At 31.2% G+C, this 15,095-nt stretch overlaps 1 protein-coding gene across 1 annotated transcript in view; it reads left to right on the top strand.

Moving 5' to 3' along the window:
• The window catches only part of LOC120359954, a gene marked incomplete at its 3' end in the record, with an annotated part of 36,532 nt that extends 21,744 nt beyond the window's left edge, over positions 1 to 14,788 (top strand). Inside the window, exon 4 of the mRNA XM_039459438.1 lies at positions 14,687 to 14,788. Within this exon, the coding sequence (XP_039315372.1) occupies positions 14,687 to 14,788 (102 nt within the window). The remainder of the gene's footprint in view (positions 1 to 14,686) is intronic.
• Positions 14,789 to 15,095: the final 307 nt, after the last annotated feature.

Raw genomic sequence — 15,095 nt, 5'->3', positions numbered from 1 at the left:
TATGAGATCTATATGTTAATATTGACGACTTTTCTGTAATTATAACTATGTTTAAAATAGTCTCTATGCTTAAAGAAATAAATTTATTAACAGCTTCTCCCTATGGTAAAACAAAACGGCGACGTTGGAACAATGAAGAACGAAGTACAGTAATGCAATTATTTGGAAATATATACAATCATCATGTTTGCCTCCAACACAGGATATATTGGCAGCGATTAAAACAAACAAGGCTTTACAAGGACGTACAGCATCACAAATAAGAACTTAACTTCTTAACCAAAGAAAATTGAAACAAAAGAGCAATTCTTTTAAAATTGGTACATCATCATCGTTAGAAAATTCTTTTGATGAAGAAGCTAATCAAGAATCTTTAATTATAAAACATGTCAATTTAATATTTAAAGAATATATTAAAACAAAACGTATACCTTCGGAAGATAAATGTATGCTTGCTCAAAAGAAATCAAAGTTGTTATCAAATTTAAGTACAAAACGAATACAAACAGCAGTCTTTGATTTAATAAGTAAGCAGTAAAAGATATAATCTTGTAACAAACCGCCTCCGCGCGACCTCCCCCAACGGACCGATCATCGTGCGCCAAACGCCGGCCGAACATCCGCCGAGCGGCGAACAAGGCGCTACGCGCCGATAAACAATTCCAAACGCGCCAATGCGCGCAGCGAGGCATCCGCGCGTCGCGGTGATCGCGCCGCGCACGCGCACCGGCCCAAACCGGCACACGCTAGCGACGTGCTCGCTCGCCTCCGTCCGCCCACCACGCAACCGATCTCGGGCGACGGGGACGCGGGCCCCGACGCGAACCGAACCGCCCCCGAGCGTTCCCGACGTCTCGAGATACGGGTATAAAAGCGCCGGAGCAGCGAGATGCTGGGCTTCTTCTCCGCCGACTGTTCGGACCATTATTCCGCCGACCAGGTCTCCGAAGAAGTCTCCCGAGGTAGTCCTGGGGTCAAGTGTCTTGGCCTCTGCCGAGCGTTCTCGGCGGCTACCGCTCTTGCACCCATCTCTCCTCGCCGAAGCTGGGCTCAAGCGTCTTGGGGCAAGCGTATTTGCCCGACCGGCTTCCCTCTAAACCGATCCGACCCTACGGCGGCGGCTACCGAAAAACGGGGTAAAGCGTCTTTGCCTCTGTCGAGCGTACTCGACGTAGCCGTCGCATCCTGCCTACGAAAAATACCGCGGTATACCAGCAGCGGATTTAAAGGGACGCTCAGCCGAGCGCCACCCCGCGCCCCGCTTCCACTCCGACGACCGCGAAAGCCGTGCACGCGACCTCGCAAGACCGATAAACACAAGGCTGCCCGGCGCACCGAAAAGAACGCCGACAACGCACCTGTCGTGCGAATAAGCGGCAACCGCGCCGACGACGTTCCACGCGCCGAAGCCGGTACCCACCGGTATTCGAGATAGCCGCGACCGAGATAATCGTCACCCCCGCACGATACGGCCGACGACGTATCGGCGGTGACATTCGCGCAACTTCTGTACATAATAGCGTTAAGACATTTGTATTCGTCCGTGTGCTTCACTCAATAAAACACTGTACATATTTTATACGTCAAAACCACGAGTCTAATTCCCTCTTAACCCGGATCGTGCCCTGGAATTCCCGACGAGCTACGTCCGTGCGCGATATCTATTCAAGAAACACGGGTTGTTACAATCTGATAAATTTGTTTTATGTATGCATGTGCATCTTTTAAGTAATAACAAAGCGTATTTAAGTATATTTTTATTTATCAAAAATGTGCATAAGTTTCGACATGACACTTAGTCAAATATTATCTTGTTTGTCATACCATTTTAACTGCGATATGATGATATTGTGATGTTACAAAATATAAGACTAAAAATATTTATATGATTAATAACCGATATCATTAATCAAAAAATGTAAACATTTTTATATGCATAATAATATTGCTAATACATAGCATTGTTATTATTATAAATTAGCAATGTTATACTAATTTTAAATTCAGATAAATTATAATATGTTCATTTGTAATGTAATCTGTGATTGCAATCTCTTAACTATATAATTTATAATAATAATAATACTGATATGTATCAGCAGTTATGTCAAAAATGCTTAAATTTTTTTATATAACTATCATTTATTATTTGTAAAAGTAATTGCACTATAAGAATAAAATGAATAAAACTATATAGAAATAAATATGGATCTCAAATTAGTTTAATAAAATTTATTAACTAATTAAAAATATGAAAATAAGCTTTAATTCTCTTTTTATGTTCTCTTTTTATTATGTTCATATATACGTATAACGTTACAAAATTAAAAAAGTTTATTTTATTTATATACTCGTATATAATATAGAAAAGTGCACTTACTAATTTAAGTTTAAGTTATATCTTTAACATTCTTTAAATAGTCTAAAGGTATATTTAATAAACAACTGATAATATTAAATATAAAAATTAATACTATAATATTATGATGTTAAAACATTACAAGAACATATTAACTATTATATGTAGTAAAAATGACAACAAAAGTTTAAACATAATCAGTATTATCACTTTAGTATTATTACTTTAATTATTAACTTTTATATTTACTTTTATTTCTGTAATACATTCGTATTTTCTTGAATAGACAGTTCGCTATGTATTAAATATCTTTTGTTTTGATATGATATAATATAAATATTGAAATAAAATTTGTATTCTCTTAATATGTTCTTTTATGATTATTTTATCCTACAAATATGATATAATCTTATGAATTTTATCATATTTACGTAAAATTAATAAAATGGAAATTATATTTTTATCAACTAACAATAAGTATTTATTTATAGAACAGTGTTTAGATTAATACTATTCTGTTAGTACATATCGACTTTTGAAAACTTCGTTAATATGTACTAATATATACTGATGCGATATATAGAGAAACGAAAGAAGGAGTGGAATAGCTATTTGTTTTTTGATAATAACTCAGTAAATATTAATGCGACACAATACTACCAAATGCCAGTTTGTTAGCCATAGAGTTTATCAATCATCTTATAGGATAGAAGTTTATCAGTTATATACACTACTTAAGAAAAAACTAGGAATACTATTAAAACGCTCAAAATTATGCAATATTCAGATCGCTGTAACTCTGTGAAAAATTATCATAGAAAAAAAAACTAAAAAAGCATTTTGAAGCTTGAAAGTTGTACATTAATGTGTTTGAGGCCATTTTTAAAAATTTTTTATCCTCGTAGTTCTATATCTTAAAAAAAATCGTGTTATTTCGTTCTTTAGAAATTTGCGCATTTAACACTTTGCAGCTTGATAAAAAATTTTTTCTCAAAAAATTCAAGACTTTTACAAGAAAGTACAGTTTTACTTACATAATGCCTTTTTTAAAATATTCGTACAAATTTATTGTTTATCAAACTATGCGACTTTAAAAGTAAACCTACATTTCTTTACAACCAACATTGAAACTCGGTGAGAAATCATCACACACAAAAATTTTTAAAATCATTGCAAAACTTGGAAATTTAATGTGTTTTTGATCGCTTTTGAAAATTATTTATTTTTATAGTTATATGATGAAGTTCAGAACATTATTTTGCAGTGAAAAATTACGTACTTTTAATATCGTAAACTATCTTTCTCGAGAAATGACAAAAATTGAAACTTTTTTCGTATAAAACTCTTTATTTTTATAAATGTTTTTTGAATTACATGACTTTGTGTAAACAATCTTATAGTGATTTTGGCTGGGGCGCACCAATTGCACAATTCAGCACAATTATGGTTATCTGGACCTTGAAATATGCAATCGGTGCGTCTCAGCCGAAATCGCTATTATAATATGTTTTAAAAATGAGATTTACCGCCAGCATTAGCGTTACCCAATGTGCACCACGTGAAGGTTGCCAGTCGAATTTTGCACATCGTGTATGTGTGTTTTGTAGGTAAAACTGTGTACTTTCTTGTAAAAGTCTTAAATTTATTGAGAAAAAATTTTTTATTGAGCTGCATAGTGTTAAATGCGCAAATTTTTAAGGAACAAATTAACTTGATCTCTTTTAAGATATAGAATTACGAGGATAAAAGATTTTCAAAAACGGCCTCAGCACGTTAATGTACAACTTTTAAGCTTTAAAATACTTTCTCAATTTTTTTCTACGATAATTTTTCACATAGTTACAACGATTTGATTATTGTGTTATTTTGAATGTTTTCTTCAGTAGTCTTCTCTATTTTTTGTTGAGTGGTGTAGAACAAACATAATTTACAATTTTTAATTGTTATTGATAGAACTTAGGAATGGATTTAGCAGTGTATATATAATATATATAATACAAAAAATGAGTTATTCTAAATGTATGATTACCTGAGCACTACTTTAAAAAATAAATAACATTTTTCAACAAAATTAATAGATTTTGATCATTAAAACTTTATTAGATCTTTAAATGCAAATATAAATTAAATGTATCATGTATAAATAATTTACATTACTGGTACTACTAAAAACTGACAGATACTGTCCTTTGATTATTCACATTAATTAATGATACGTTAAGCGTTATTCTAATAAACAATAAGATGAGTTTGTTATTTTGAAACAAGTTAGTAGATTTATTGAATCTTTAAATGTAAATGTATCATGAGAAATGGAAGAAACGTATATTACCGGGAACAGTAAAAGTTAACGGATTATCGACAACTTTTTGCCCTGTTGAATGCTAATTTCTAGTAGACGATAACATTATAATTAAAATCGTTGTAAGAAATATGAAATAAAACAGTTTCTTGGAATAAAAATAACGTGTAATACCGTTACTATTAATGACTAATAAATTTATCACCAAATAGACCGTCACATTTATTAATCTTTGTTATTAATCCTTCATGTTAATCTAGTACAGTTGATCAATAAAAAAAATTGTAACAGGTTGCAACACTTTTTTTCGATGATTTTTTCGGAATATATTTCTCTGTTTCAACTTGTATAATTCACAACCGTATTATTTTGACAACTATCCTAACCGCACATTATATCCAGAAATAGTATTACCAAAATTTGTCTGCGTTCCAGAAAAAATGTTGTAACCTATCGCAACCTTTTATTAACTGACTACATACATGAATAAACAAGATTATTATTTTGAAACACATGTTGGTAGATTTATTAGATTCTTAAACGTAAAATCATCACGTGAACCGTAAAAAGGAAACGTATGTTATCGGGCCCGATAAAAACTAACGTTTGACAATCTCTCATTTAATTAATACAATTACTGATTTCTAATACTCAACAGTACTATACTTAAAACCGCTGTCAAACAAAATTGAGATAAATTTATTTAATATACATATAAAATAAACTTTAACTCGCGGTAAGCTAGGTCGGGTATGCCACATCCGATCAATTTTGTGTTTTAATTTTATTTATCGTTTTATTTGATGGAAGTTTTATTATGTCGTAAGAAATATTTTTAAATAAGATTTCTTAAAATTAGTATAAAAAAAAATCAGCCAAATAAGTTCGGGTATGTTACACCTTGCCGAAGTTGCAATTATCGACCTAGCTCACGCCGGATTAAAAGACATAGAAAAATTTATACGTCCAATCAGTAATAATAATTCAGCTTTAATAATTACTTTTACTGCATATTTAAAAAATATAGGCCCATAATCCTAATAACTATTATAAAAATTGAAACTGGATTATAATATAAAATCAGCAGCTTTATTAAAATCTAGGCTACAACTGTTTCATACTGAATGAAATTAACACATAATGCCGATATTACTGAACACTAACACATATGTCATCAAATGTCACTTGCATTAGTTAATTTAATATCACGGTCAAATCTAACATTTTTGTGCAAAAGTCACAGATTATTTTTATTGATTGCATATATTCGTACGTAATGGTTCATTTATAAAAAGTAGAAACGTACCAATATTTATTATATTATAAATGTACAAACGTAAATGTAAAATAAATGTTTTTGCTTTGTTGATTTCAGAAAAAAATTTAATGTTGTAGTGTCTTAATAATAATTTACATTTTATAGATAGTCGAAAAATCTCATATAATGTGCACACGTACATGGTTTGTCCGGAAAGTAATGTCAGTGATTTTTTTACAAAGAATTTATTGAACTTTTTGGTACAACATATCAAAATACTTCAAAGTAGGAACCTCTTGAGTTGACACATCGGCTCCAGCGAGTTTTTCAGGCATCGAATGCGTCATAGTAGACCGTCTCCGGAATGTCCTTTAAAGCCGCGGTGCAAGCTGCTTTGATCCCCTCAATTGTTCCAAAATGCTTGCTTTTCATGGGTCCCGTAACATTGTCTAAAAAGTTGGGGTCAGCTTCGCACATGTACAAATTTTCCTGGCTCGTTTCAATACGGTGCAATTTTTGACCGTCGGTTAGCATTTTCGGCACCATCTTTGCGCACACCTTCCGCATGTGTAGATTGTCTGTAACAATCTCATCAACAATAGTTATTAGTTTTTGATGTATCTAATAATCACCGTCATCAAAGACCGTCGATTGAGTGTCCATTTAGTGTCAGTTATTAGACATACCAAAAACTATCGTTCATGAGACTGTTACGAACAATCTGCACATGCGGAAGGTGTGCACGAAGATGATGCCAAAAGTGTTAACCGACGACCAAAAATTGCGCCGAGCTAAAACGTGCCAGGAAAATTTGGACATGTGCAAAACTGACCCCAACTTTTTAAACAATGTTACGGGACTCATGAAAGGCAAGCATTTTGGAACAATTAAAAGGATCAAAGCAGCTTGCACCGCGGCTTTAAAAGACATACCGGAGACAGCCTACCGTGATGCATTCGATACCTGAAAAATTCGTTGGAGCCAATGTGTCAACTCAAAAAGAGCCTATTTTAAAGTATTTTGATGTATTGTACCAAAAAATTCAATAAATTCTTTGTAAAAAAATCACTGACATTACTTTCCGGAAAAACGGCTGTATAAACACCACTCTTGAAATAAATAAAGATTATTATTAATAATATCAATATATAAGCATTAAATTCTTATTTGCTAATATTAAGACTAATAATATATAATTGCTTAAAACAAACGGAGAAAGAATTTGGAATTAGATATGCTGAAAATCTTAATGTCCTGAAAGTATACATATTACTTGCAATTTTGATTATTATTGTAAAATAAAAGATTAAACAAAATGTTCAAAGAAGTTCCTTTGAAAACATTTTATTATGATTAATAAATAAATTAATTGCGTACAAAGTATCCCTATTAACTTTAATGGTTAAATTTTCAAATGGTATCGAAATTATACTGTATACATTTAAATGGTGATTTCCGGGACCAATTTAAAATATTATTATTTTCATTTAATATGTACATTTCTCGTAAGATAATTATATGAAATTGTTAAAATATGTTATTACAACGCAAGATAAGTATTAATAAAGTTTTGTATCATATTAAAACATGGAAATAGGATGGTCCCTAGAACAGCCATTTCGTATGTTTTATAATTTATATAATATCTAAGAAACTAAGACAGTAATTTTTAAAATTCATGAAGGAAACAGTACGGTTAAGTATATTTTATCGTTTTTTATAAAAAAAAATATGCCAAAAAAGGTCCCTGCAACAACCCTTAGACAAACATATATATATATACGAGGTGTGTTCAAAAAGTATCGCGAATTTTGAATTTTCGCGGGTTACGTATATTCGAATTTCGATCTTTTTGTGGCGTTATGTTGGTACTCATGTCTCTCACTTATGCCGACAAGCTCGGCCATTTTGAATGTTCACTTAATTGTTGACAGCTGCTTTGCTTGCACGTGTTTTGGATCGTCTTCGATTTTTACCTATTCAAAAAAGTGGATCAAAGAACCTGTATCAAATTTTGTGTGAAAAACGAAATTAAGTGCGCGGATGCATTCCGAATGTTGACTGTGGCATACGGAGAAGCTACCTTGGACCGAAGCAACGTTTATCGGTGGTACAAAATGTTCTCAGAAGGCCGAGAAGATGTGAACGACGAAGAGCGTGCCGGACGCCCGAGCACTTCAACAACAGACGAAAAAATTAATGAAGTGGAGAAAATGGTATTGGCCAATCGTCGAATCACCGTTAGAGAAGTTGCTGAGGACCTAAACATATCGATTGGCTCGTGCCATTCGATTTTTATCAATGATTTGGGCATGAGACGGGTCGCCGCGAAATTCGTACCAAACGCCCCTGCTCACACATCGTTGCTTGTGCGCGACTTTTTGGCCAAAAACAACACACTAATGATGCCGCAGCCACCGTATTCCCCAGATCTGGCCCCCTGTGACTTTTTCTTGTTCCCTAAACTGAAGAGGCCCATGAAAGGACGACGTTACGCTACGCTTGACGAGATAAAGACGGCATCGAAGGAGGAGCTGAACAAGATAAAAAAAAATGATTTTTTGAAGTGCTTCGAAGATTGGAAAAACCGTTGGCACAAGTGTATAATATCTCATGGGGATTACTTTGAAGGGGACAAAATAGATATTCATGAATAAATAAATAATTTTTGAAAAAACACAAAATTCGCGATACTTTTTGAACACACCTCGTATATGTATATGTATATGTGTATATATATATATATATATATATATACAAATATATACAATAGATCCTTCTCAGGCACACTAAAAATTTTCTCTAGTTGGAACAAATTTGGGTATATATTTGGTAGTGAGAATAGAATCTGCTTGGATTTCTCACATTAAATCACAACTTTTTGGAAGGGGGAAAATCGGAATAGATCCCAATCATATTCCAGAAAATTGCCCATAGTTAGAAAAAGTTTAGATTATCTGATTGGAATCTATGTTATATTTGGGTATGTTTGGAAAATTTCTATTCGGGTATTATTGTTATACTTTTATTTTTCCATGTTATTTATATAACATTGACACAATTTAAAATATCTCTAATGAAAATTTGTCTCATAATTTTCATTCTAATTGGAATATTTTTCAGAAATAGTCAGGAAGTCTACATCTTCTCTTACAATGTTCTTTTCATACATGTAAATTTGGAAATATTCCAAAATTTCTTATTCCATAATTTCTAAAAGATACTTTTAACCTTTTAAATTTTATAACATTTCATCAGAAATTATAGAATAAAAAATCTTAGAAATCTAAGGATATATTATAATTAACATATATGAAAAATTCTGAGAAAAGATATACTTTCCGAATATTTCTGAAAAATTTTTCAATTCGCATAAAAAATCTGAGAAAGTTATAAATTATGCAGAAATTCTGAAAAATTATATAAAAAATTCTGAGAAAGTTTTCACCAGGAATCAAATTATTAATTTGAATATTAAATAAATTTTTATATATATTTCCCCTAAATCCGATTGATTTATCTATTGAAATCTGTGTAAAGAGTCAACGTAAGGAATAAAAAATTGAAACTGTAACTTACTTTTTTCATCAGAATTTAATTTGAAATTGAACGTGCAAAAATAGTAAAAGTATTTAATTATAGTTGAAATTCTTGTAATGGTTTTCCTTTTAATAACAAATTAACATAAATCAATACTAGCGTCATTCTTTTCTTTTTTGATATTCAATGAGTAACAAAGGTACAAAGATGGTTCTGTCAACTTGTGTCAGTGAAATGAAAATAAGCATCCTAATATTAATTTTTATTTTTTACATTAACAAATTTTTATGTAGAATCAAAAAAAAAATTGAAGAATTAATTAATAAGCCACTTTAATTAAACTACATTTAAGAAAGATTTTTGTACAGTTTATACAAGATTGACCAATTTATAATTATAAACATACAAAACAAGATTCTGTTAAGTAAACTTTACTTGATTAATGTTGCTCGATACAGATTTTATTTAACAGTTAAACAACAACGTCTAAAGATTTTTCGTGTAAATAATTCCGTGTGAATATATGAATTTTATTGTAAATAAATATGAACTGAAGTTAGTTAATGTTAATATTTATGTAATGTTAGATAAAAATAAAGTAACATTTTTCACTATTTTAAGTACAAATATTTTAAAAAATGCTTACTTTTTAAATGATAAATTATTATTATGGAAATAAATTTTATGGTGTTCGAAGTTGTTTAAAATTATGAATTTTCAAGGAATTCAATAATGTGAGGGGACACCAGAAGAGGATGATGAGAAATTAAGAACTTTAAATTATGTCAATAATATAGTATTTGAAAAAACCCATGAATTATTTAAAATAACTGCTTTAGAAAAAAAAATCATCTTTCAAAAAATAAAAACAAGAAACTAGAATTACAAAGCAATTATTTGAAAAATAATATAAAATTTCTTAAAGAGAAACTTCATATGTATGAAATAAAAAAACAATTATTTCCTGAAGATAAAAAACATTAATTTAAAAAAAAAAGAATTGGTTTTTATTTAATTAGTTTTATTTGGCAATGTATTTTTATAGAGATAAAACGTCCAGTATCTCCAGTACCTACAACCAGTACCCCAAAAAAGAGTAAGACATATCAGACACATGAAGCAAAAGAAAAGAATAAAAAAAAATAAACAAAAACAAAAAAATCGAAAAGTCAAAAGCAGATTAAAGAAAAAAGTAAAAAAGATAGTGATCTAGACTATGATTCTGATCAATATAGTACATTGACAAACAAAGAAAAAATGTCTACTTGGTACGACAAAATAGACGGAACAACAGTAAGTGTAAATGTTAAAGTGTTTAATTTAAATTTAATTTAAAAACTTAAAAAATTAAAGTATAGATACATACTAGTTAAATGTAACTTAAAATAATTAGAATTACTTTGAATTTATAATAAATTATTTTAGTAACAATTATTTAAATAATTTTTTAAAATAAATTTTAAATTTCTTTTTTTTTAGATTAAAATGATGCACTTAACGTATGGTATTTCAATACCGTATACAACTTGGAAAGAAATAAAGAAGTTAAAAAGACCTTCTTTATTTGTTAGGTAATTAAGCAGAACACTTTGGGGAGTGCGTAATTTGATGAATAAAGCTGTTATAATAGATAGGAGTAAAAATAGATTACCAAACCGACCCCCAAAGAAGCCATTAACACCAGTAAAGAAAGCTGGTTTGAAAAGTATGTATAAAACAAAATTTTATTATTTTTTCTTTTAGAAGTTTGCATATCACTATTACTGTCAATTAATAAAATAATCGAGTAAAATTAGGCTTTCACATATTCATACTTACATTAACATTTACTGTGTTAAATTGAGTCTAATAGAAACTCATTTAATCTAGAATGCTATTCAACTTTTATTGAGATGCACAACAAGAAAAAAAAACAATTGATAAATAAATGGAAGCGTTACTTGAGCGTCTACATCAATTTTCTTATTCAAACAGAAATAAAAAGTACTTATTTATTATTTTAACATTTAAACAGCATATATAGGATTTGGGAGATCCGGTAAAAAATTATGATCGCTTAGTGTGTGAAGAGGGAACAAATAAGATAGATATTTCGGATTAGGGAAGAGAATAAGAATTGTTCAATTTCCACTATCGATCGCGATATTGACTACGTTGTTTACATGGTTCGATTTACGCCGAAGTTATAATATCAATGTAAGATTGGCCAATCACAATCCATTTTTCAAAAGGATATTTATAATTGTTAATATTTATAATTCAGTAACATAATACTGATAACTTGGGCGTAATCGGGCTGTGTAAACGTAGTATTTGATCAGCTTCAGAGCTCAATTAGAATTCGAACGGCACGGAAGTAAAGTTTTCTTATTATATTTTTAATGTTACATAATTCTAATTTTGAAAGAGTGACAGCCATAATTTTTCTTTTAAAAGTAACACTTTAGCTTTAAAACACCGTATTATAAAGTTAGAATAAGTTTTTTTGTTACAAAGATGTGATTAAAATAAAAAATGGAATTTTTTATAAATCTTTATTTGCTTTATAAATCTTTATCACTTAATAATTTTTTCTTAATGACTTCACAGTAGACATTTTGCGACAATACCGTTTAAATTGTTACATTTCTGAAACTCCAAACTTATTTTAAACAATTTATTGAAAAATATTGGACCAAAGTTATGACTTCTCAAAGTTGCAAAGGTCTGCCACATCTTTGTGTTAAAGGTTAGCGCTGCATTTAAGAATTAAAAACGTCAAGACAATTTTTAATTTCTGTATAAAGGTTACAGTTTTTTATCTTTTTCTTTTCCGAAAGACATGTGAAGTATATTAAATTTTTTACTTAATGTCTTATTTTTATATATAAACAATTTTATTATAAATTATATTTTTAAGTGTTTTCTTACTGTTTAAGAATTTATATGCAGTGCATAAATAGTATAAATTAAAAAATAAATCTTACTTTTAGAAAAAAAAACTATTACGCTTTTAAGATTATGTTAGCTTTAAAGATTTCATTATTTGTTTTTACTCATTTTTGTGATTTGATATATTCATGAAAGTGAATAAAAACGAATAATGAAACCCTTAAAGCTAATATAATCTTAAAAACGTAATAACTTTTTTTCTAAAAATAACTAAGATTAATTTTTTAATTTATACAATGCATATGAATTCTTAAACAGTAAGAAAGCACTTAACTGTAATTTGTAATAAAATTGTGTTTATATATAAAAATAAGACATTAAATAAAAAATTTGTTATACTTTTAAGCACTTTTTGGCATAGGAGATAAGTAATAAATTAAATAGAACAAGGACCATTTAGTGCTAAAAATGTTTCAGCACTGTGATTTTGAATTGGAAAATTTGTTGTGAAAAATATTACCTCAGCCACAATTTAAATTTGTATTCCCCTACATTCCAGGTGGGTGTCTTAACCAGTTCAATCACTGAGACACTTAATTTTTTAGATTTTTTAATTCCTTGAAGGGGATTTTAAAAATGTGTGTGTGCTAGTTAACAACGGTAATGTTAAATTAATTTTTAATTAAATTCTGTGATAGTACTTTGCTGGTTCATGTTAAGAGCTGTTTGAAACCAAAAGTAACAGCGCGCAGTTCGAAAAAATTGGAAACTAAATATTACACATGAAATATTTTCAGTACTAACAATGATCTTGCTATGACTGTCATGACCCTTCTTCTGTTTCATTTGTTGTACGAGGTGTGTTCAAAAAGTATCGCGAATTTTGTGTTTTTTCAAAAATTATTTATTTATTCATGAATATCTATTTTGTCCCCTTCAAAGTAATCCCCATGAGATATTATACACTTGTGCCAACGGTTTTTCCAATCTTCGAAGCACTTCAAAAAATCATTTTTTTTTATCTTGTTCAGCTCCTCCTTCGATGCCGTCTTTATCTCGTCAAGCGTAGCGTAACGTCGTCCTTTCATGGGCCTCTTCAGTTTAGGGAACAAGAAAAAGTCACAGGGGGCCAGATCTGGGGAATACGGTGGCTGCGGCATCATTAGTGTGTTGTTTTTGGCCAAAAAGTCGCGCACAAGCAACGATGTGTGAGCAGGGGCGTTATCGTGGTGCAAAAGCCAATTTTTGTTCTTCCACAAATCCGGGCGTTTCTGGCGGATTGCTTCGCGCAAATTGCGCATAACTTGCAGGTAATATTCCTTATTGACCGTTCTACCCTGTGGCAAGAACTCATGATGCACCACGCCCCTGCAATCGAAGAAAACTGTCAGCAAAACTTTCACATTCGACCGAACTTGGCGCGCTTTTTTCGGTCTTGGTTCGTGCGGCAGCTTCCATTGAGATGATTGAGCTTTGGTTTCCACGTCATAACCATAAACCCACGATTCGTCACCAGTTATGACCCTCTGGAGCAAATTTGGGTCGTCGCGGACAGAGTCCAACATCTCATTAGCAATGTTCATGCGATGCTGTTTTTGGTCGCAATTGAGCAATTTTGGTACGAATTTCGCGGCGACCCGTCTCATGCCCAAATCATTGATAAAAATCGAATGGCACGAGCCAATCGATATGTTTAGGTCCTCAGCAACTTCTCTAACGGTGATTCGACGATTGGCCAATACCATTTTCTCCACTTCATTAATTTTTTCGTCTGTTGTTGAAGTGCTCGGGCGTCCGGCACGCTCTTCGTCGTTCACATCTTCTCGGCCTTCTGAGAACATTTTGTACCACCGATAAACGTTGCTTCGGTCCAAGGTAGCTTCTCCGTATGCCACAGTCAACATTCGGAATGCATCCGCGCACTTAATTTCGTTTTTCACACAAAATTTGATACAGGTTCTTTGATCCATTTTTTTGAATAGGTAAAAATCGAAGACGATCCAAAACACGTGCAAGCAAAGCAGCTGTCAACAATTAAGTGAACATTCAAAATGGCCGAGCTTGTCGGCATAAGTGAGAGACATGAGTACCAACATAACGCCACAAAAAGATCGAAATTCGAATATACGTAACCCGCGAAAATTCAAAATTCGCGATACTTTTTGAACACACCTCGTATACAAATCAACAGTCTTATGATCTACATTAAGAAGTAATAAATTGTAGAGCTTGATGATTCTTCAGGCAAAATCCATAAACAAATAAATACAAAAAATAAAAAAGTAATTTACTCCAAAAAGTTAATATTTAAAAAATAAAATAATGTTTTAATAATAATGTTAAAAATGTTTTGCAGGAAAACAAAAAAACCGTCAGTGCACATCATCCAAATCATCATTTTCAAGTAGCACTTCACAAAGTAGCAGTGACACAAGTTCCAGTGAATCCTCATCAGATGGTTAAAATGGAATTACATGACATTATGATTTAACTACTCAGGTAGCAGAATACACAAAGAATTTAGGTTTATGCCCTTGGTTTCTTTAATTTCTTAATCTCTTTTTTTACCGATGTTAATGGTTTTCTCGGTTTATCAGTTTATTTTTACTCCTGTCTAATAACACAGCTCTGTTCATTAATTTATGCATTTTCCAAAGTGTTCAGTTTAATTGCTTAACAAATAAAGGTTTCTTCAACTTCTTTATTCCTTTCCATGTTGTACACGGTTTTTTAAATTCTTTTTGAATTTTTTGTACTATCTGGGT

Source organism: Solenopsis invicta, unplaced genomic scaffold, assembly GCF_016802725.1.
Source record: "Solenopsis invicta isolate M01_SB unplaced genomic scaffold, UNIL_Sinv_3.0 scaffold_381, whole genome shotgun sequence".
Classification (NCBI taxonomy): domain Eukaryota; kingdom Metazoa; phylum Arthropoda; class Insecta; order Hymenoptera; family Formicidae; genus Solenopsis; species Solenopsis invicta.
Note: the sequence above shows the minus strand (reverse complement) of the source record. Positions and strands in the feature narration are given on the sequence as shown.